The sequence below is a fragment of the Astatotilapia calliptera genome, chromosome 5, assembly GCF_900246225.1.
Source record: "Astatotilapia calliptera chromosome 5, fAstCal1.2, whole genome shotgun sequence".
In the NCBI taxonomy this organism is placed as follows: Eukaryota; Metazoa; Chordata; class Actinopteri; order Cichliformes; family Cichlidae; genus Astatotilapia; species Astatotilapia calliptera.
The window spans coordinates 14,530,132-14,552,108 of record NC_039306.1 but is presented as its reverse complement, the minus strand read 5'-3'; the positions used below and the strand labels follow the sequence as shown (position 1 = coordinate 14,552,108).

Here is a 21,977-nt window from a genome sequence, read left to right as displayed (position 1 = left end):
TAGTGTGTTTTGAGGTTTGAAAGCCACAGAAACGCTGCGTTTTAATGAAATGCTTCTTAGCGGTTTTGATACGGCTGACATATAAGGAGTCATTAAAGGTTTTTACTGAAGCAATGATACTAGATTCAGTCATTATGGAAATTTACTGTTACTGGTTAGTTTAAGGTTGGGAAAATCAGCTGAGACTGAAAGTCACTTGGATGAGTGACAAAATGGTTCTCCCAATGAAAATGCAACGTCCAGATAAGCTGATTCAACTTTACTGTAATTTTCTTACAATGATGATCGAGCATGGATTGAAACAAAGCAAAGAACTGCAGAAAAAATAGACTTTAAAAAAACAAACAAAAACAAAACATAGGTGGCATCCATCTTTTAGATACAGTCTGTGATGGCACTGAGATCTTTAATTAAGCTGCTGCAACATCAGGACTCACCAAGTTGGACACAGCCATTTATTTATTTATTTTATTTTGTTATTTACATGCTCAAAGTGATCTCAGAAAGGTATGTCATGTAAGATCAAAACAAATGATTTCTGAGAGAATTGAAACAAGGTATGTGGCTGTAGTGACTTTATTTTTCTGGAAAAAATGCATAAATAAATCAATCTGCCGATAATCCACCCGTCTCCAAATCCACTGACTAGATGAGAGGAATGTAAACAGCCTGGCTGAAATCGAAGGCACCGTAGGCCTCCAGGGTGTTTAGATGTGTATGATGGATGCAAATTTTGTGTCACCGCTGTACATCTATGCACACTGTACTACTTCAAAGCTTTGCCTACTTTGATAGTTTAATGATCAGGCAAGAAACCATGACCATCCTGGTAATGTCAGTCAGCAACCTAAATTGAAAATCCCAAAAAACACAGTGGAGAAAAAAAAAAAGAATCCCAAATTATTATTTTATTTATGTATTTTTTGCATTTAAAAACAAAACAAAAAGAAAGCTTTCATTTTGGTGGGAAAATGTATACAGTACAGTGGGACCGGTGATCTCTGCTCTAGTCTTTAGACTCCATTGCGTGCTAACAGCTGCACCAGGAAGCGTGCGCTTACCTGATTTTCACACAAAAAGGAGTGACGTATTATTGGCTGTGCTGCAGGAGTATGGCTCGTCACAATATTACACAGATCGGTTTTTAACCTAAGCAAAGTTCAGTTGTCAAACTTATTAAAATGAATGAATTACTGTGAGGAGCAGTAACTAGAGCCACGACTAGAGGAACAATAAGTTTCTGTGTTTACCAATCCAGCTGCTGTACACAGCACTGGTGTGAAACACCCGTCACATGCACCTGCGGCTGTTTTCTTAAGCACGATCTGATATCCTCGTGTCGGTGTTGTTCCCACATCATCATAATAAATGTTGTCCCAGGTTCAACATTGCAAGTGACCAATCACATTGTTGTGACATCATACTTTTGTGACTTTGGGAAAAACCGCCTTAAAAAAAAATCGACTTGACTAGCAAGACACCGCCTGATCCAGCAATTTGAATTCTTTGCATTTCAGGATACGGTTCTTTGATAAACGGTAAGCATTATACATGTTGTCCTTGCAACACTGGAATTCCATAAATGAATGAATGGCTTGGCTTGCAAAAGTATGACGTCACAACAATGTGACTGGTCACTTGCAATGTTGAACCTGGAACAATATTTATTATGATGATGTGGGAACAACACCGACACGAGGATATCAGATCATCCGTTTTCTTACTGCAGCTTTACTTCATCATATATGAAAACGTGGCTGTCCCACACTGAAAGCAGCACCTGAACGCCTCCTGTGTAAACAGACTGCTGAACCGCTCACTCCTGACCGTTCACAGTCAGCAGTGTGTTAAAATTTTAAGTTAAGAAGAAGCGAAATGACAGAAATGAAGGGAAAAAAGTTAATCACAGCGTTTTAATGTTTATGTTCAGCCCAGTAATCTTAAATAAATTACAGTGATCCTCCTTTTGATTTGTCACTTTATCTCGCCCCGACCCGAAGAATTCAACAACATTTCAGTTTTATTTTAATTCAAAGAAAAGTCTGTGAGAAATGTAGATGAGCTTAATTCATCTGTGGAAACTTCTAAAGGTCGCCCTTCTGTTTATTTGCACTCTGTTCCCCTTTAAAGAGGCGTGCTCTGACCATCGCATCTTAAAGGCTAACCCTCTCCTTCCACCTGCCTCATTCAGTCACTCTCCTCTTCCTCTCCGTTAGGTTTTCGGTGCTTTATTTTAGCTTTCTTTAATTACATGTTGCTGTTCTCTCATGTTTCTTTTTGCAGGGTTTGTTTTTAATTTCATTTATTAATCTTTTTTCTTCTTCTGTGTTCTTGCATCCAGCTGCTGCTTAACTTCAGTTATTTTCATCTGTTACTGGTTTGTTTTTTTTATTGTCTCTTTTTCTGCAGCCATTCTTACTTTCTTTATTTCTGAAGCATCCATCATCACGTCCATCGTGTTTGTGTTGTGTTTGCTGCTTGTTTGTTTATTCGGGAACGTCTGACCAGTATGCCCAGTTGTTGTTTGCTTTGAGGGGAAAATGTTCTGTAACTTTTCTGTTGTTCTGCTCAGGTAACCTAATTTATTTTGCTGCTTTTTGTTTTTGTTTTTTTTTAAATTTATGTTTTTTATTAAATTATTTTTTTACTTGTTTTCTCCACCTGTCCTGAAGTCCCAAAAGATGATATTGATTAAATTTGTTTCCTTTTATCGTTCATACACAAACCAGCAGAGAACTCGAGTAAAACTCGATTGTCCTTGGCAGGGATTTAAAAACTGTTTTGAATTTGAAGCAACACACACTTGGGCCTTAATTACATATTTGGTGCATAAAAGGGAAGTTGCGTTAAGCCCCTATTGGACGTAATCAATGAGGAAATTGTACTTGGCATGTTGACTTGCTTGAGTTAAAACCTTTGTTGTTTCTCACCAAAAATAAAGGATGAATCCTGAAATACCTGAAGGTTATTTGGCTACTGTAAAAATTATTCGTTTTTCTAGATACCTAATAACCTGATTGTAGTTGAAAAGGCCTTTTTTCCCCTTAGAGCTTTTCTTTGACCACAAGTTCAAAGAGCAGCATTTATAAGGACCTTGCAGTGCTGAACTGGCAGCTTTAGTCCCAACGGGCATCCCGTCTTCACATTGAGCTGCTGTCTCAAACTAGTGATGCTTCCTTTAAAAAATCTGCTGCTGTCAGAGGTCACTGTTTTAATTCAAATCTACAAAATTAGACTCAAGGCTTCTCCCTTAAACTAGCAATGTTTTATAGTGAATAGGACTTTTGTTTCAGATTGATTAGACAAAAGGTTCCTTTCATTTTTCACCTCTTATTTTGAAACAAACTTTACTATAAAAAGATATTTTTAACTGGTTTTAGTTGTCTTGGAACTACATGAATAAATGAGTGTACATGTTTACACTAGTTTTGATTCCACAGACTGCAAATAAAAGATGGACGCACCCATCGTGATGTCACCCATTGTTCTGTGGGCAATCCATTGATAAAATACTGAATTTGATTAGCCATATTATTCAGATCATGACATTACAAATATTCTGAAGGGGAAGAAGTTTAGCTGACCCTTTTGAGCAGCCTGGGTTTGAAGGCCGTCTGCTCTCTTCCCACTTGTGTGTCAAAAATCTTCCCTGTCCAATCAAATAAAGGCCAAAAAATAATGTTAAAAGCTAAGAAACGGCATAAATGTATTTGAGAGGTCCAGTTCAGCCACCTGTTTCTGCGCTGTTGGTCAAAGCAGCCACAGCCTTGAAAATCTCAGCCTCAGTTATTTGAAAAATCCTGTGTAGTTGTCAGAAGCAGCAAACTATCAGAGGTCAAACCTATGTTTTTGCAGCGGACGCTATAAAAGTTACATTTTTACATTTTAATTGGAGCCAGCCTCAGGTGGACATTTTTGTCACTTACATGCAGTTTGACTGATTCATTTACGTTGTTCTCGTTAAATAACCTTTTTTTTCCTCAATCAGATGAATTTTTGCACGAGAAAAAGAAATGAAATATCATCTTTTGGACTGAAGTGGCTTCTCTTCTTTTGTCTTTGCCTCTGTCCACTTTTACTCGTAATGTTCAAACTAACTTTATTTATTCACGCGTTTCTTCGTCTGTTTTTGTCTCGTGTGTGTTTTTTCGTTCATCTCTCTCCAACAGAGCGGCTGGAGCCCCTGGATGCCGGTCGTCGCAGTGATGGTCGCCGTGACGGCCGCCGTCCTCTACCCCAACCTCTCCAAGAGCAGCTCCACCTAGGACACAAAACACAAGCGAACACACACACGGAGCGCCGTGAGGAGAGCGTCACTGCTTTACTTGTATAAAGTCTAATTGTACATAATTGTAGAGGGATATAAAGGTTGTGGTTTCTACAGAGGACTCAGAAGCTTCTTGGATTATTTTGTTTTGGGTTTTTGTTGTTGTTGTTGTTTTTCCTGCGGCGGGGAGTTTTGTTGTTTTTATTCTCCGCTCTCTCAGCTCTGGTGGGGGGCTCCTTTTTTTTTTTCTTTTTTTTTTCTTTCCCCCCCCTTTCCCCATTTTTTTTTGTCTCTCTGCTGATTTCCAGGTAACAAAACGTTCTCCAGCAGGTGGAGCTTCCACATACACACAAAAACCTGCTTAATGCTAACCCGGCGCTTTCCAGCAGCTTCGAACGTCACTGACAGGTAAATCTGTCTGTTTCACCTTTACCTCTGAGGACAGAGTTTCTGAAGAAGAGATGGCTTTTCTTTTACACAGCTCCACATTCAGCTTAAATTTACTTGCTAAATTCTTCAAACCAGCTCGTTGTGTTAGAGCAGATCTAGAGGAGGAGCCACTTTTTCTTGATCCCAGTTTACAGACGTCAGCTGTAATTCACCCAGGGGATGTACCCATCTTCGATTTATACTAATAAATACTTTTTGAATCTCCTTCAGGACACAAAATAACCACACATTTCATTTTAGTTTTCCCTGATAAAATGCCCAAAACAGATGAAACAAGAATTTAAGGCACTTCCTTGATAGCAGCTGTTTCCAAACAGTAACTAAAGGTTAGAAGTGTAGTTAAACCACAGCGGAGGTTTATTTTAGGGCAAGGTTGTAGTACTTGAATGGGCACACCAGTAAAGTGGCCCACGGTGCTGCGACATCCCTCAGCTCCACCGATTGCTACAGTTACTACAATTAAAATGATAAAAACAGAAATGTTCTCTGGTTTCCTGCTAACATCTCAGTTTCACTAGAGTTAGAGTAATTCGAATGCTTTGGGCTTTAAGATCTGTTTTTGGTCAGATAGACGTTCGTTCAGTGACTTCAGGTGTTCTGCCTTAAATGTGAGTTCATGTGACCATGCATCACATCGGGCTTGAGCAGGTCTGAGTTTATAGACTCGGGGTGATCCTGGCTCTAAGAGCACAAACGAAGCACAAATGATGACGAAGTGCACCATGTCATCGTGATTAACCCGAGGCTGCTGGGAAGCTCTCGCGCTGAAGCAATTTCAGGAAGCTCTGCCCTGTTCTGCTTTCAGTCGGCCATTTTGGATGTCTAACTTGGCGTTTTCTCTGGGGTTATTTTCATTTGTTTCTGTTTGGGGAAATTCTGGGGTCTGAGTTGAAACTTGAAGCCAAATTATTGAAATAAAATCTGATTTATTTTGTGTTGGGTTTACTTTTTTCTTTCTCCATGTTGGGGGCACAGAGAAAAGGGGTCAAAGTGCCTCTGATGTAACTAACACCACACTTTGTGTATGTGTGCAGACACACACACACACACCTCCCCTGATATATACACACACACACTTGGTTTGACAGTCAGAGGTTGCTTTTTCCAGGGCTTTCAGCTTAATCACAGCTCTTTAAATGTCTGAGAATTTCCCAGAATTCAGATTAACCGACTATACAACACCCGAAGAGCAAAGTTTAAAAGGAGGAACAAGAAAATTTGTAAAAAATGTTTAACGGGCCAAATATCAAAATCTATTCATTTTTTTAATGACACACAAGACGTCAGACCTCTGATGAAATATTTTGAGAGACACTGAATCATTTCAAAGTGTGTGTGTGTTGGTAGACAGGGATGTGTGTGTGTGGGTTCACAGTCTGGACTCTTGAGCAGCGTTCGTCATCGTTCGTGTACTCCGTTTCGTCTCCGTGTTTAAAAAGAACTAAAATAAGACAATGAACAAATACTCCTGATGTGTAAAGAGAAAAAACACTACAGAACAGAGAGAGAATTGTAAGATAAAATGTTATCGACTGATGTGCTACTAGACTTATTTTGTTAAAACTGTTTAGAGATATGAGAGGGAGCTATGTAGAGAATATGATGAGGATGTATTGAATATGCAGAGCGATGTTTGGATTAAAGTTGTAGCAAGCTGACCCACCAAACCTGCTTCCTGTGTCTTTATTCACAAACACTCAGAGATGAACTCATTTTGGGTCAATATAAATACTTCAGAAGGTTGAAACTATCCTGTTTTTTCCCCATCTGGCTTCTGCATGCTGTTATTTTGAAATGGCAACAGCAGGAAGGACATTACAAAGGGATTTTTACTGTAACTGCTCACAAGATTTAAAACTCTGCATCGTGTAGAGATGGTGTGCACTTTGTGGTTCTGAATTAAATGCAAATAAGACACTTTAAATATTAATGTTTCCAGATTCTTGAAGACTGTTGTGTTAAAGAAAACATAATTCTCTTTAATCCATTTTTACTAGATTAAAACACTGCAAGAAGAAAGGTAAAGATCAGTATGAATGCCTTCATATCTGAAAAATCTCTAGATTGGAGCATTATATTAAACTGATTTGTGAATTTGAATGATTTTGTAGTGCACAAACAACTCCCAAGTACAAGAAAATGTTTATAAAATATGTAGTTTGATCGATACAGGATTAATGAAGTGGCTTTTTTTAAGGGAAACTAATGTTAGAGTAAAGTTTTCAAGACAAAATTATCTCAAAGTTGTTAAAGTTGCTTTATCCTTAAGAAAAATCTTGAAATATCAGCACCTAAAATCTAAACGTGTGCTGCTACAAACCCTTAATTTATTATTTTTACTTTTGTTTCATTAAAGTTACAGAATTGCAGTCAAGTATCTCTGGTTGAATCTTCAGAGAAAAAGAATAAACATCTCATAGTCATGTTTTCTTTTTGTGTGTTTATGTGTGTTATTATATACAGCTTTTCTATGACGACAACCAAGAAAGATGCCTAAAAATAAATTATTGGTTGATGTATATATGTTTTCACGTGCTATATGTTCATGTTCCTCTGTGTATGGTTGTTTATCAGGGTGATGAAAACTCAGAGCAAAAACCTAAAATAACAATATTTTGTCCTCTTGAAAGTGAACACATCACATAATTCCCATGTTCAGACCCCCCCCCCCCCCCCCCCTTTTTTGTTTTTGTTTTTAGGTATTAAGATGTTTGAAATGAAAATTAAAGTTCTGCGATCAGATGTAATTTTTTTTCACTCTTGTTTGGGTTTCCATAAAATCCTAAAACCCTATAATGAGGTGTGATAGGAGGACCAGGATGCATGAGACAACAGCTGGCCGCAAAAGAAATGATAAACTTTATTGGTGGAAACAGAAGTCCAAAAGGGCACAATGGGCCAAAGCCAGCACTGCAAGCAGATAACACATGGAAAATAACCATTGGTACAACAAAAGGACCTGAAAAAGCAAGAGATGATGCAGTTTATACTGTACACAGAAGACCAACTGACCCAAGAGGACAGAATCAGAGAGGAGCAGCCAATCACAGAGGAGGAAAAGGGGCAGGAAGTAAAAACAGGAGGAGACACTAACCTTCAAAGTAAACCAGGACATTACTGAAAGATAACACTAGGGAAACTAGAATAATACAGAAATCAAGACAAGAACTGAAACCTATCAGTAGAACAACTGTAAAGTCAAAACAGGAACAAAAAGAACTAAAAAACAAAACACTTGAAAACCCTGGAACTATGGCACGCCAACTCCTTATAAGAAAAATAAATCACTTTATTTTTGCTCTGCAGAAGAAATCATCCATCTGATAAAATCCAAACATCATGTTCTGAGCTGTAAGCCTTCCTCCGTGGGTGGAACCTGCTCACACCAACGTTTATGGACACTTTTCTAAGAAGTCTCTTGATTTTGTGTTTTGCTACTTGGAGCACCTCAAACCGAGTGCAGTTTACTTCTCTCCCAGGTTTCTCCATATCAAGAGAAGCCTGAGATCTTTCCAGAACAATCTTCATCTAAAAAACACTGCAGGTCAAGTGAGTTTGAGGTGAACTGTCCCTTTAAGGCAGAGTGAGCTGTAGGTGATGTAATGCAGACATGAAATAATGAAGAGAAGCAAAGGTTGCACAATTAGACAACACAGGTCTGGACTTGCATATGAGTGTGTGTTTGATATAAGCTGAATGTCGTCACACAACAAACACGCATCAATCATCTATCCGGAGCATGATGTCACCTTTTATGAGATGGTTTCAACATGCAGACAGAATAAAAAGTACTCATATTTCTGTCTGTCTGATTCTGAGTCAGAAGAAAAGAAAAGTAAGACACGATTTGATTCAGGTAAAACTTAAAATACTGGGACATGGGCAGAGGGAGTGTTTCATGACAATAAGCTTCTTATAAAGTGGGGGAGGCCAAACGGTCACTGGACACATGTGGTCACATCTGGTGCTAATAAAGTGGATCATCAATCAGCATCACATGGGATAATCACTGCAGTATTTACAGAGCACAGACAAGGGCGTGTAGATGTGCTGCAAAGCAGAGATAAGTCAAAAAGAAATAAATGTGGAAAAAACAGCTGGGAAATTCTCAGAGTCTAAAGGAGCTTAAACCAACTGAAATCAGTGTTTTTATAAACTTACCCCAAAGTCATAAACTTAGATAAATCTTAGTCTTAGCTTTATGGACACAGACTGTAAATAAAAGATGGACGTAGCAGCAGTGACATCACTTATCTGTTAGTGAAGTCCTGCTATGAAGCCTCTGTCCGAGGGTTTTCATCATAAATAGCTTAGCCTTTTGAAATGAAGACTTGACGAACGAGGATTGGTACTAACTATTAAACCAGTGAACGCTGCATCCTTATTGGCTGATCAGAGTACTCTCCATCCTCCTGTTTCACTCTCATAAAGAATGATATACACAAAGTATTGTGTAGTACTCAGTAATAGTAGCGCCTGAGCTACTATAAAAAAAATGAAGGGCAGTTTCCACATAGTGTTATACACAAAAGGAAATAACCAGTGGAATCGCCCTCTGCTGGACAGAGTTCAGGTGTAAGGCACTTACACTCACTGGAAATAAACTGAAGGAAGTAAGCAGGACCAAACCCTCTGCTCTCCACTCCAAAAAATATTTAATGTGCTGGAAATCTTCTTTGCTACAATTTCTCCACAATGAACAAATAAATGGGAAATGCTTTGAGTGTTATGAAGGTCCATCCTCTCACATGTAACCTTGCCAGACCACAGTAATAAAAAGGTAAGAGGGCTTAAAAATGCTGGAAAAAATAAAGCCTCGAATTTCAACCCACCCAAATGGATGTGTGAGGGCCTGAAACTCAAATGAATGAAGGTTTATGCAAAATAAATAACTAAATTTACAGAATGTGAGGTGAAACTCATTGACACAAAGGTTAGAAGAAATATGAAATTATGTTTTTACATGTATTTATATTCAAACCGAATCTATAACTACTCTGTGTGTAGTGTCTGCATCTGTGTCCAAGGTGCGGAAAATAAATAGACTTTAATGGACTTCAATGCCGTTGGGAGGCGGTAAAACGTCGCTGACGGTGACTAGCAACTCAGACAAACGCGAAGAAGAAGAAGAAGAAGCTGATTAATCCGAGCAGCACCTGAACGCAGCGGCATTAGTGCGGAGAAAGTTCAGACCGAGCTGCAGCAGCTCCGAGGAAACAACGCGGCAACACAGCAGGCTTACCGGTTAACTTTCTGTAATTTCTTACCCATCTCCGTGCCAGAAGACTTACACACAGTCAGCGAGGAAACTTATCAAAGATGCCGGCCACAGAGAAGGACCTGGCGGAGGACGCTCCGTGGAAGAAGATCCAGCAGAACACCTTTACCCGCTGGATCAACGAGCACCTGAAGTGCGTCAACAAGCGGATCGTGGATCTGCAGCTGGACCTGGGCGACGGCCTGAGGCTCATCGCCCTGCTGGAGGTCCTCAGTCACAAGAAGATGTACAGAAAGTACCACCCGAGGCCCACCTTCAGGCAGATGAAGCTGGAAAACGTGTCGGTGGCTCTTGAGTTCCTGGAAAAGGAGAACATAAAGCTTGTGTCCATAGGTGAGTACCGGGTCCATTCATTCATCTGGAAGCTTCCTCCTCAGCTGTGCGCCTCCGACAAAACTTTGTAACATAATAAAAGAGTCCGCACACGACAGGGATACTGGAATATCCAATATTTCTTCTCAGAGTAAAGTTTTCATCCAGTTTTCACTCACTATTCCAGGTTTAAAGCCTCATCGCCCCGTCTTCTGTCCTGGAATGCACGGGCTACCATTTAAAATTCAGGCATTTTATATCTTTGGCTTTTCTATGCGAGAACAAACGTCGCACCTGACTGCAAATGCAGATTTTTGATAATTTTGGACACTCTTCAATTCGGCAGAGATTTTTAACCCAGATAGCACAAATATTCTCTGTAAAATATCAGATTTGTAAGTTTCACGGCGCCGCTATTGCCCGCTTGGTAGCGTTTGGTTAGCAAGGTGAGGCATTGGGGAACTTGAGTCTCTTAAAAGCTGATGAAGTTCACCATTATGCACTCAAAGTAAGCCTGTAGCGAAAGGTAGAAGAAACGTTATTGCTTAAATTATCCGTAATTTAATAAATTCACATTCCCGGTGGCTTCTGTACGTGTAGAGCAGTGTACGACAAGAACTCCTTGCAAAACGTCGTCGATAAATGATCTTTTTAATAATGTCGCGCGTTTATCTGCGATATTAAAGTAATGTTGAATCGATTTAATAAAACCTTTAGAACTAGCGGATGTCCTTCTTTAATTCGGCGTAAACTCATCAAAAATACTTGGACTGCTTTTTAAATTTAGGTTATTTTTTATTTATTTTAACGTTTAAATCTGGGTCGTGTGAGAGTCGTAGAAACGTGGGTGTAAACTTGGCCTTGGCATTCAGGGTAATTTCTGATTAAGTGAATGGTTTTGTTTTGTTTTTCTGTCAACAGCAGCGTTAAGTGACAGATTTCTGAATTGAGTTCGGCGTGTTGTGGGTGCAGAGTGTGTTTTTAATGAGCAGTCTCCCACAGAGGTGAGGACACACCTGTGTTAATGAGGCCGACCTCGTGGAGAACTCAAGTCTCCTCAAATATTTCACCCTCGGACTCAAAGAAATCAAAGTCAGAGCTGAATGATGTTCAAGAGCTCTTTCCCCCCTTTCCAGTTTTTTTTTTTTTTGATCTGCTTCGCAGTCATTCTGCTTCGTGTTCTTTACAAGCTGCTCTTTGCTGGGTGACTAACCACACCTGAATTTAATTTCCATTGTTTGTAGTTTACGTCCCTTTTGTAAATAGTAGATTTTTGTTCCCTTAAGGTAATGTTTTAGAGGGTTAATCATCACTCATGAAATTGATGAGTCAGTGGGGAGGAAATGGATATAGATAGATATAGAGGAGAAAATAAATTATTTAATTTTTTTGAATTCCCTCTGCTTCCCTTTTAGCTTGTTTTGCACATCTCATCTCAGTGCTTGGCGATTCACTGCAAATCTAAATGCTCTAAATAATTAGATTAATCAGCATAAACTTGATGAAGCAAGAGTACCTGTCCCTGAAAGTTTGGAAAAACAAAAGCTCGTTACTCCCAGGACACCTTTTTGTTCTTGTACCTGAGTTTTCATTTATGAAATGAATGAAAATGAGTTAAACTCATGGTCTCTGGATCCTCTGTGCATATGGATGGTTATTTCTGCTCTCTGAGACATTTTAAGGTGTTTGGTGTCAGGTAGAGAGCTGCTTAATTGGCTCTCTGCTCATGTTTTTTGAGGGTGCTGAGCTGTTTTGCTGTTCATACTGGTGTAAATGGTGGACAAAATAACAGAAGAATCTCTCCAATCTTTCATAGAGGTGTATTTTCTTTATATATTTTTTCCCCATGAGTTTTAGCTCCCTCAGTTTGGCTTTCACACATTCATAACAGAAAACCTACATTTAAAACAAACTGGAGGCATCATGTATGAAAGTTGGACCTTCTCCCAGCTGTTATGGGAATTGTAGTCAAACTGGTCAAAGATTTTTCTTTTTTACTCCTGTGTTTAAAAAAAAAAAAAAAAAATCTCAACATTTAAAATGTGAGATTTTAATCCCAAACAAAATGAAAGAAGAATTTAGTCATCTGCACCAACACTGGTATTTTCAAATTTCCATCCCAGCAGTGCCGAGTAAAGCGGCGGCTGCCGTTTGATTTTCACTAAATGCGTTTGCACTTTGTGCACTGGCTTCACTCCTGTCCTCCGAGGTTGGTGCCCATCCTTGGTCTGTGTCAACGAGCTGATTCACAGCCTGAGTCAGTGTCATCTCTGAGGCAAAATGATCTCATCTCCTCCCTGTGGTTACCTGTTGGCAGGACCAGGTGTGTGTGCTTTGTGATGTGACGAGTAGTCTGGGTTCTTGTTTCCCAGACGGTGAGTTTTGGTCTTTTCATTGGAGCTGCGTTCAGTCCAGCACGACATCCTGTTCAAGAATCGTTCAGTTAAACAAAACACAAAACGTGACACCAAGTCGAGTCAGTGCCAGTATTTCATTGTACTTGTACAATGACAGTAGAGGGCTATTCTAGCCTTTTCTATTTTTATAAGTGTCATACTTTAAAGGCTGAAAAGGGCATAACAGACAAAAGTCACTAATATTAAATAATAATAACAAATAATAACAAAAACACAGAAAAATAAGAGTCCTTGACAAACTGACGAAATGTTTATCTGCCGTTTTCACCTGAAGGTCACCTGCCTGTTCAGCTCTTATAAATAGCACCACTACTTACATGAAATGGATTCAGAGCATGAGTTAATAGCTGTACCTCATTTATTTTAATGTTTTGACAGAGTCCTGAACAAGCTGCTGGTTATCTTTTTGTAAGGGGGGGGGGGGGGGATCACCTTGATCCAGCTAGAGATGAATGCACTCTGTTTTTAATAACAATAGTGAGTCAGGCTTTGGTGATATTTCTGAGATGTAAGAAAGCAGTTTTCGTAATAAAATCAAAGTGCAGTTTGAGTCTAAAATAACTCAATGACCTGCCGCTGCTGAGATTAAACGAGTGGTTAACTTTAGACTAACAGAACGTCTCTCAGAAGCCTGAATGTGTCGCGTTTCCACAGCTGAGCTGCGTACAGCCTGCTTTCGAGTTCATTTGAGACCAGAGCAGCTTTTATACCTAATCAGACGTCTCCATCTGAACTCTGGTTGAAGAGGGAGGGAGACACCTAAAAAACTAACCACGCCGAGTGAGCTGAGGTCGGAGTGCGTTCAGCTACGTAACGCTGTGGTGGACAGTTGGTTTTTCCACACTTGAAAGGAAATGACTGCCTGACTGGGTGGGACGTGCACACAGTTGGGCAGAGCTGGTCCTGTTTCAGCTTTCAGACATGAAGCAGAAGACTGTGATTACCTCCTTTTATGAAGAAGGCAAATATTCAGTGCCTGCTGACAGTGACTTTATGTAACCTATAGTGTGTTCATTATAACAAACTCTTGTTTAAGTAGTAGTTGATTATTGGTGAGAGAGAGAGCTGAAGGAAGATCAGCTCTCTTCTATCAAAGATCTTGAGTGATGGGAACCATCGGCCTGCCTTACGGGTTTAGGTTTGAGGAAGTGTTTTGAATACAAAAGGGTTAGCTGATGGCTAAATTTGGTCGAAAAATTTGTTCCAAAACAGAAGCTGTTGAACTCTGTGTGTTCAGGAATATCTCTGTTGTAACAGAGAAAGGGTTCAAACTGCTGATCTCTCATTCTGACATCCATCTCTTATCCTGATGTGATGTCATGAGTTCATGTGATCATGTTGCTTTAATGGCCCTCGTAAACCTGCAGATACAGAGTAGGACATCAGAGGCCTGCACGATGAAGCAGGATTTGAGGGCTCAGCGAGTGAACTTCAGGTTTAATCCTGAATTTTCAGGTTTAAAAATGTGGTTCATTCATATTGGGGGGGGGAAATTTGTGCTGCAGACTTCACCTGCTCCACCGCACGTTATGTTCAGAATAGGAAGAGAGATCAGCAGGTACGGCTGCCTACTGGGCAGTCACATGGTTTCCTCTTTCAGGTGAACGTGCTCATAACTACATTGATAAACCCTGAGCTGGCTTATCGGTTATTCCAATTAACCTGATCGATGTTGGAATAAGTGAAGCCAGATAAGGAGAAGGGAATGATGTACTTTCAGCACATCTCTGGGTCAAACCTGTTTTTCATTTTTCTTCATGGGGTAAAAGGAGCCTGTTAGCTGTGGAGAGTTCATAATCACCAGGTGGATTTAACATTAGATTAGCTTTTTAAATGAACGCTTAAACGGCACGTTGACTCTGGTTTTGTGGAAGTGAAGCATGTCCAGATCTCAGACTGGCCATTTGGAGCTGATCCAAAACCACCTTCTTGCACGTCTGGTTGTTCATTTATGCGCAGCGCTCCAGCTGCTTTCACTTTTTATTGTTCAGCTGCAGTCTGAAGGGCGTGCCATCTGTGGCACAGGTAGTACTGGCTCGTTTTAAAAGTCGTGTTTCGCAACACATGTAACATCTCACAAATGTTTGCATGTCAGTGCAATACTCGGTAGTCTGAGTTCACTGTGACGCATTTTACAGAAAGTCCACACGACATCAGTGTGAAAATGTGCTCAGGTCCCACCTGGACGTCTAAGAGGCTCCGGTGTGTTTTCACAGGTGCCGACAGCTTGTCAGATACCTCACCACCATGACAGGTGGAGCATATGAGCCAAGTAGGAAGGGGTGAGGGAGGGCAGGCGTGTGGAAGCTCGGTTAGGCCATGTCCACACTCATACGCTTTCGTTTGAAAATTCATCTTTTTCTCTCAGATTTGGCCTTCCGTCCACACTGAGACGGCGTTTTTGGTCAAGGAAAACTGAGCTTTTTGAAAACGCTCTCCAAAGCAGATACATTTGAAAACATTGTTTTCACGTCAGTGTGGACCACGAACCTGGAGCCTTTTCGAAAACGATGACGTATTTTAGTCATGTGTTGCAGTCGTGACCAATAAAACTAAGATTACGCAGAGCGTTTTTAGACAAACGCCATTTTCAAATTTATCCGGATTAGTGTAGACATAGCCTTAAACTCATCACCCTCTCACCTGCACACTTTCACTCCATTTACGTGTTTGCGTTAAGGGTCTGCACCTGAGACCACGCCACAAAAGTGCAGCGCATGTTTTGCGTCTTGTGTGGAGGAAACTCTTAAATAAAACAAAAATGGAGTACAAAGTTTCACTAAACCTATCTGTTAAGATTAAAAATGTCTTATTGAAAGATTAGGGAAGAGTTTACTGGTCCTAAACTATAAATGTCAAAAAGGAAAGCTGAAAAGTCACCACAAAGTGACTTGTCACCCATCATTAAGGCAACCTCCCCTTTAGCCTTAATGATGGGTTTTCACAGTTCAGTATATATCAGTAGTTTTTTGTGTTTTTCAAAGGGAAGCTACACTGCAGCAATGACTCTTTTAACTTCTGATGCGCAGACAGTTATTTTGTTACATGAGCAGGCTGAAATATGCCAGAAACCACTGGGTTTTTGAAAAGGTTGCTCCCACTCTGCTTTCAAAGGGTTAAAACTCAGTCGGTGAGCAGCTGGTTAGGGTTTGGTTGAAGGAGAAACTACAGATTCAGTGCAAGCTTCAGGGACAAGCTAATTTCCCACCACAAAAAATAAGTGGTGAGCTGAATAAAACTGAATTTCCTCCAATGGCGATGTGACTTACTGCATACTGGAAGCTCGTTTCCGTCACAGAGGCGAGGCCATCTCAAAGCTCGTAGCTCATATCACGACCCAGCCCCATAGTTAGGAAACCCTTCAGCAACCAGAAGTGACTCCACACGGAGTTGCTCATCAGACTGGGAGGGTGGAGAAGACAGACTGGCATGTGGCCAAAGTGATGTAACTCCACATCCTTTTCAGCTCTGTTAATGTATTGCTGTGGTGTGGGGACCCCTGAAGAAGGCCCCTGGCTTTTGTCTCTAATGCACACTGAATATTTTCAGTGCGTGCGACCTCTTCAGAGCTTGAATGCACTTTGTTTAATTTTAAGTTTTGATTCAGGGACAGCTGCCGCTGTGCTTTCAGGCTCTCTTCTGCCTCTCCTCGAGCTCCAGGCAGATCAATAGTTCCTCAGTCGACTGCTTTCAGTGACTGCCGGGGTTCAGGGCATCTGTGTCATGTTTAAACACCAAATGTCACAGTGGTAGCAATAAAGCACATCGATAACACCACAGCTGCTCGGTTTTGTATGCTTAGATTCTCACCGCAATCTTAAATTTTCTGTCTTTTATTTAATTTGCCAAAGAAATTTCCTTTATCATAAAATCAGAATTGGAGTGACTTGAATCTTATTTACGACCTTGGTAAACACTTTCCTGATTAGTTTATTGTCTGAATAGCTGGTTTCAAGTCTCACTGACAGCATGGTGATGTTGATTCAGTAAATATTGCCTCCTCATTAGTGCTCGAAGAGGATAAAGCAGGGTATGATTTTTAGAACAGGCCTATCAGTTTTCAAGCAGTGTCACAGAGAAGGTGTTTGTAAGCAGGAGGATGGAGTCACACAAGTTACCTGGACTTTGAACTGAGAGATCACGAGCTTAGCCGTCTAGACGTTAAAGTCATTTGATTGTGGCGTAGTTTGTTTTTTCTTAACCTCTGGCGATTGGAAACTCGTACACTGGCGTCAGCTTGAAGATGTAGTTATTTCCTACAGAGCTAATGTCACACCAACAATGCTAAATTTGGGTTGGCTGACCAAAAAAGACGAAGGGAAAAAAAGCACTACTTTGTACAGCAGCGGGTTTCCTCCTCAGCTGGCAGCAGAGCAGCAAACACAGGAACACCCACCGGTTTCCTGGCGTATTTTGTCTTTGTGCCTCTGCCCCCATCCTCTGCATCTCAGCTTCCACTTAATTCAGCTATGCATCGTGGCCTTTAGATATGCCGGACAATCAAAGTGAAATCACTCATATTTAACTCCTAATAGTTTACGGAATAACTATTAAGCTTCGTTAGGCAGTGCAACCGCAGTGAAACCCTACAATCCTACCAGATCCGGGCTTAAAAGCAGAGGCAATAGAGCTTTTTCAGTGGTAGCTCCTAATCTTAGGAGCAACTCACCTTTTCACATATAAGCTGCCCAGGCCCTCAACACTCTTAAAAACTTATGTGGATAATAAAAGCCAGTATATGCTGCTCAGCAAGTCCCAAAAACAAGCAAGAACAGTCTCTTATTTATTTGGTTTGTTTGGTTTTTAAGTGTATATTGTGTTTAGTGGTTATTTTATAGTGTACATTCTCTTTAACTGGTAGACATTTGGTCAACTGAGGTTGTTTAAAATGTGCTTTAAAAATAAACTTTGACTGGACTTGAAAGTTGAACTTCTGTGTATGTGTGAATGAATACATTTAATGCAGCCGGCTAAATGTCTGGTCCAGATGACTAATTTGTTTCTGCAGCATGGTTCAGGTGAAAACTGTTCATGAAGCTGGAGCTTGTGAAGTTGCCGTGTTGTAACGCTTTTTCTGCAGGTTCCCGAATCTCTGCAGAGGCCGTGTTTATCCTCTGACAGGAGTTTGATTTAAGAAGCAAATCTTTACCGCCTTAGAGAGAAATCTATCCCTGAATGAACCTTGTGTGTCTGTTTGGAGCTGGAATCATCATTCTGAGATTGCGACACCTTATATGCACACTTTCTTTGCCTACCTCTTTTTGGACATTGGCCAGTGAGTTGAGAGGTGTGTTGTGTACAAAAGGCGTTGGCCCATCCACTTGTGCAGACCGGTGTGCTGCATCATGATTGGGAAAGCTGATGGATTTATGGAGTAGCTGTGACGTGATCAGTTTAAGTTGGAGAACAACATCTGGATTATCTTGCTCATCTGTTAATCCTATGTTGGCTAAAACAGTTTGAGTCACTGGGGCTTCTTAGCTGTTCTTTGCCTTATACACATTGTGACACAGTAAATGGTAAATGGCCTGTATTTGTATAGCGCTTTTATTAGTCCCCCGTGTGTGCAGACAGCGCATGCTCATTAAAACATGCTTGTTTGTACAAGTAGTTCTTCTCTGCTTCAAACTGCTATAAAGATGGGCCATGTCTGACCATGAGGGGCATCCAAACAGTAGAAAGATGGCCGAAAGGCAATAGTTTCAGGCAGTTGAACCCAGGGGATGTGTTGTGGCCCTGAATGAAACAAATGGCATTAGTGTGAACTGGGAATCATGCAAAGCTTATAGACTAACAATATGGAGTTGGAAAAAATCACGATGGGTGTAATGGAGGTGTTGCGTTGTTATTAGCAGTTTGTGTACATCTAGTTTATCAGGTTTCTGCTGAGGCTGAAACGAGGAATAACTGCATGGAAAAACAAATTTAGGATTTGGAAACACTGGATGGAAATCTGTGTAAAACCAGCGTGAATGCATAACAGAAGTGCTAAACGCCACCAATTAAACAAACCACCTGGGACAAATTGTAAGGCGAGCAGAGGTAAGTATTTAGCCTTGAGCCAAATACTTTTTTTTTAATCTTTTTTTTTAAATTTTTTTTATACATGTCCAACATTAAAGCTGCATAAATGACTTGCAGTGCATATAATTACCTTGAGTGGCTTTCCTGCTACTGGTGTGACTCAAGTGTGAAAACTAAACACACATCTGAACAAAAGAACAACTGTTTGGATAAATTCACACGCTCTGCATAACATTTTATGTTTAAAGTAAAATGCAGACGAGACGGGTACCTCGATGGTTGCATGCTGTGAAAGATAAATAGCTACATTGCTACCAGGATAACCTTGCACCAGAGCACATAAGATAGTGGTGCTTCTTTCTCTAGGTGTAGCTTTAAATATTCACAGCCTTGCCTTCAGAGTGACAGTTCTGTCACTTGAGCAAAATTTAAGTTCTAAATAACGTTTTGCTTTTATGGAAGCCTGAAATGTCTCTGCTTCCTGTTTCTAGTGCAGCTTTTGTGTAATTGCACAAAATCATATAATGGAAGCTGTAATGCATTGTGTTTTGGAATGGAGAAGTAGCTGTAGTCTGTTTTATGTCCCTGTCTGATCATTACTAACACTCTACAAGCTAGCATTGCTTGCATGCTCTTCTTAGCCTGTGCTTGCCCCGATTAGTGTTTCTTCATTTATTGTGTCAGGAATATGACGTCACCTGTGCTGGTAAATTTAGTTGAATAATCCTGCCTTCAACTGGTTTCTGTCCCCGTTTGCAGTGCTGTTCTACATCTGCCTCAGTGTGAGAGGAACCAGGTGAGAACAGGCCTGACGGGATCTGTAGCTTTCAGGTGTGACCTTAATCAGGCGGCGTGACCTCTTCTACATGCAGAGTTAACCTGTGGTGCCTCCAGGCCCTGTTTTTCCAAGAACAACCCCAGCTTTCAGTGGGAGAATTTTTCCACTTCTGTTTGCATTTTCAGAATGTCAAACTTTCCTGGTTGTTCAATCGGCAGCAGACAATCAGTCCTGCTTTTTGTTTTGGGGTTTTTTTGTGCTCTTTCGAGTCTTTGTTTCTCATGTCTCACAACAGATGTGAGATGGTGTGAAATCTTTATACTTTGATCTACTGTTAATCAAAATGCCCCACACTCACAGTGAAGGGACTGAAACGGTTTATTAAAACAAAGAACTAATTGTTTCCTCCTCTTGTCCTGCTCGATGCCACGCCTAATTGACAGTATACCTCAAAGATTAAAACTGTTCTGCAAAAGATGCACTGCTGTGTCCTCTGTTGGCTCCTGTCATCCAGCTACATTTTAGGAAATTATTGTACTCGAGCATGGCGTACTGAGGTTGACTGTTAGGTCATGGGCGGGATGGAGACACAAATGAGGGGAAAAATGAAAAAATCCTGCTTTTATCCTTTGCTTCACCTAGCGTGACCCCCTGAATGTGACTGATCAGACATGGAACTCAATAGAGTTCAGTAAACTCATAGAAGACCTCAACACACTTGTTGTATGACGTTTAGTGAATTCAGAGCTGCCACACTTGTATAAAAAGAATCGCCTGTATTGAAAGTGTTAGTCTTTCTGGACCTTGACACAAAGTTGGATCTGCAAGATTAGATTTCTTCTTGTCCTGCTGTTTTTACTGCTACCTGCGTGGAAGGACGACTGACTGGAATGCCTTAGGACTCTGGGAACTGTCACAGGAAAATGTTGACTAATGTTTTGAAAGTTGGGGAAAAAACTCATCTAATGCCACCTGGAATAGCTAGCTTTTTACACCGAAACTGAGTCCTTCTGACCCAAATATACAATATTGTATATGTGTCGTCTGTACCCTTCAGTATCTTAGACAAATGTTCACTTTTTCTTTTGAGTGCGCAGCAATTACGTTTACATCCAGTCAGGCTTCTGCTTTTCTAAAAATGTTCCAATGAAAGAATTTAAAACTTGACACTTCCTGGAAAAACGGGAGTCGAGACTTATTGATTCTGAGTCTTGACTTTGTACTAAATGGATTTGACACTCCTGTAACATGACTAATCATTGACAGATAAATCCATAATGAAGATGCGCATCGTCTTCATATCTGCTGACGAGCGCCGGGCCGCTCTCGGCGCATTTAGTGCTGCCTCCCTCGGTGAGATATTAGCTAATCTGCTGGCTGGCTGCTCCTCTCTGGGAGCAGAAACCTCACCGTGCACGCACTCTCACACTCTTGAGTTCACCCTTTCTCTTTTGGCCATTTGTTGCCATGGTGATGTGTATCAACAACAGTCCACGTCCAGCTCGCCTCGTTGAACTCTGACAGCTGATAGATGTTTGGTTTCTGTCTGCCAGGTCTCGGTTTAAAGTTCAGGCTTTGACACAGATTTCTGGATGTTCTGTTTCTGACGTGTTTTCTGTTTTCATTTTTGTGTGTTAGTTTACCACTCTAAACTTTTTATCAGAGCTCAAAACACAGATAAGAGAAACGGCTGTCAGTCGAAGAGTAACTGAAGCACAAACTCTGAAACTGTTCATGCACGTCATGTTACTTGCGGTTTTTATAATCTTCCGCCGGCCTGGACCTGATCATAATCTTGATGCCAGCAAAACTGGCGAGTACATTAATGGGAGAAACGCAGCTGTGTGAGAAGATCATCTCGACAAACTCAGCTGTACATCTAAAGGACAAAGGCCACTCTTTCGTGGATGCCAGAATTCACACTTTGGACTGAGGAGACGGTTGGTTTGAAAGACGAGCGAAACGGGCCGTCTCTGTCCCCTGAATAACACAAACTCACAGCCACCTACAAATGCAGACTTGAGATCCCTTCTCAAGCATCTCAACCCCAACTCGCAACTTGTGTCAGGTGACCTCAATAGTTTATGTGATTTGGTGGGATATCTACTCGTTTAACCCGAAACCTCTGGTGGTAATGACGCCCACCTTTTTCCACGCTGTCTGATGTGATAACACAGATGATCAGTAATGGGTCAATGACCTTCTGTAGGGTTCATACCTTAGGGTAAATACATGGGACTCGCCACCTTTTTTGGTTTTAGAACTTAAGTGACTGGACTTAAGTATTTTCCTTTTAAGCTCGTAAGATCACCATGACCTGAATAACTGAGAATCAGCCACACCTTATGCTTAATGCAAAGGGTGGACATGACCACTGTGGTGTCGGCATTGGAGTTTTGGCTGCTGTAAAATTTTTATTTATTTTTAAAGTCAGAAGTGACCATACCTGTA

General features: G+C 40.7%; 2 protein-coding genes across 12 annotated transcripts in view; both read left to right on the top strand.

Moving 5' to 3' along the window:
* slmapa (sarcolemma associated protein a) overlaps positions 1–6,384 on the top strand; it is an 80,990-nt gene extending 74,606 nt beyond the window's left edge. For 6 of the 8 annotated variants that reach the window (XM_026167378.1, XM_026167376.1, XM_026167374.1 and 3 more), the window contains one exon: positions 4,170–6,384. In XM_026167378.1, the coding sequence (XP_026023163.1) occupies positions 4,170–4,265 (96 nt within the window). In that variant the 3' untranslated portion in view covers positions 4,266–6,384. The remainder of the gene's footprint in view (positions 1–4,169) is intronic. The other 2 variants (XM_026167372.1, XM_026167377.1) reach the window with 1 other exon arrangement.
* Positions 6,385–9,822: 3,438 nt separating this feature from the next.
* The window catches only part of flnba (filamin B a), a 68,541-nt gene continuing 56,386 nt past the window's right edge, over positions 9,823–21,977 (top strand). For all 4 annotated transcript variants that reach the window (XM_026167367.1, XM_026167366.1, XM_026167364.1 and 1 more), the window contains exon 1: positions 9,823–10,328. In XM_026167367.1, the coding sequence (XP_026023152.1) occupies positions 10,037–10,328 (292 nt within the window). In that variant the 5' untranslated portion in view covers positions 9,823–10,036. The remainder of the gene's footprint in view (positions 10,329–21,977) is intronic.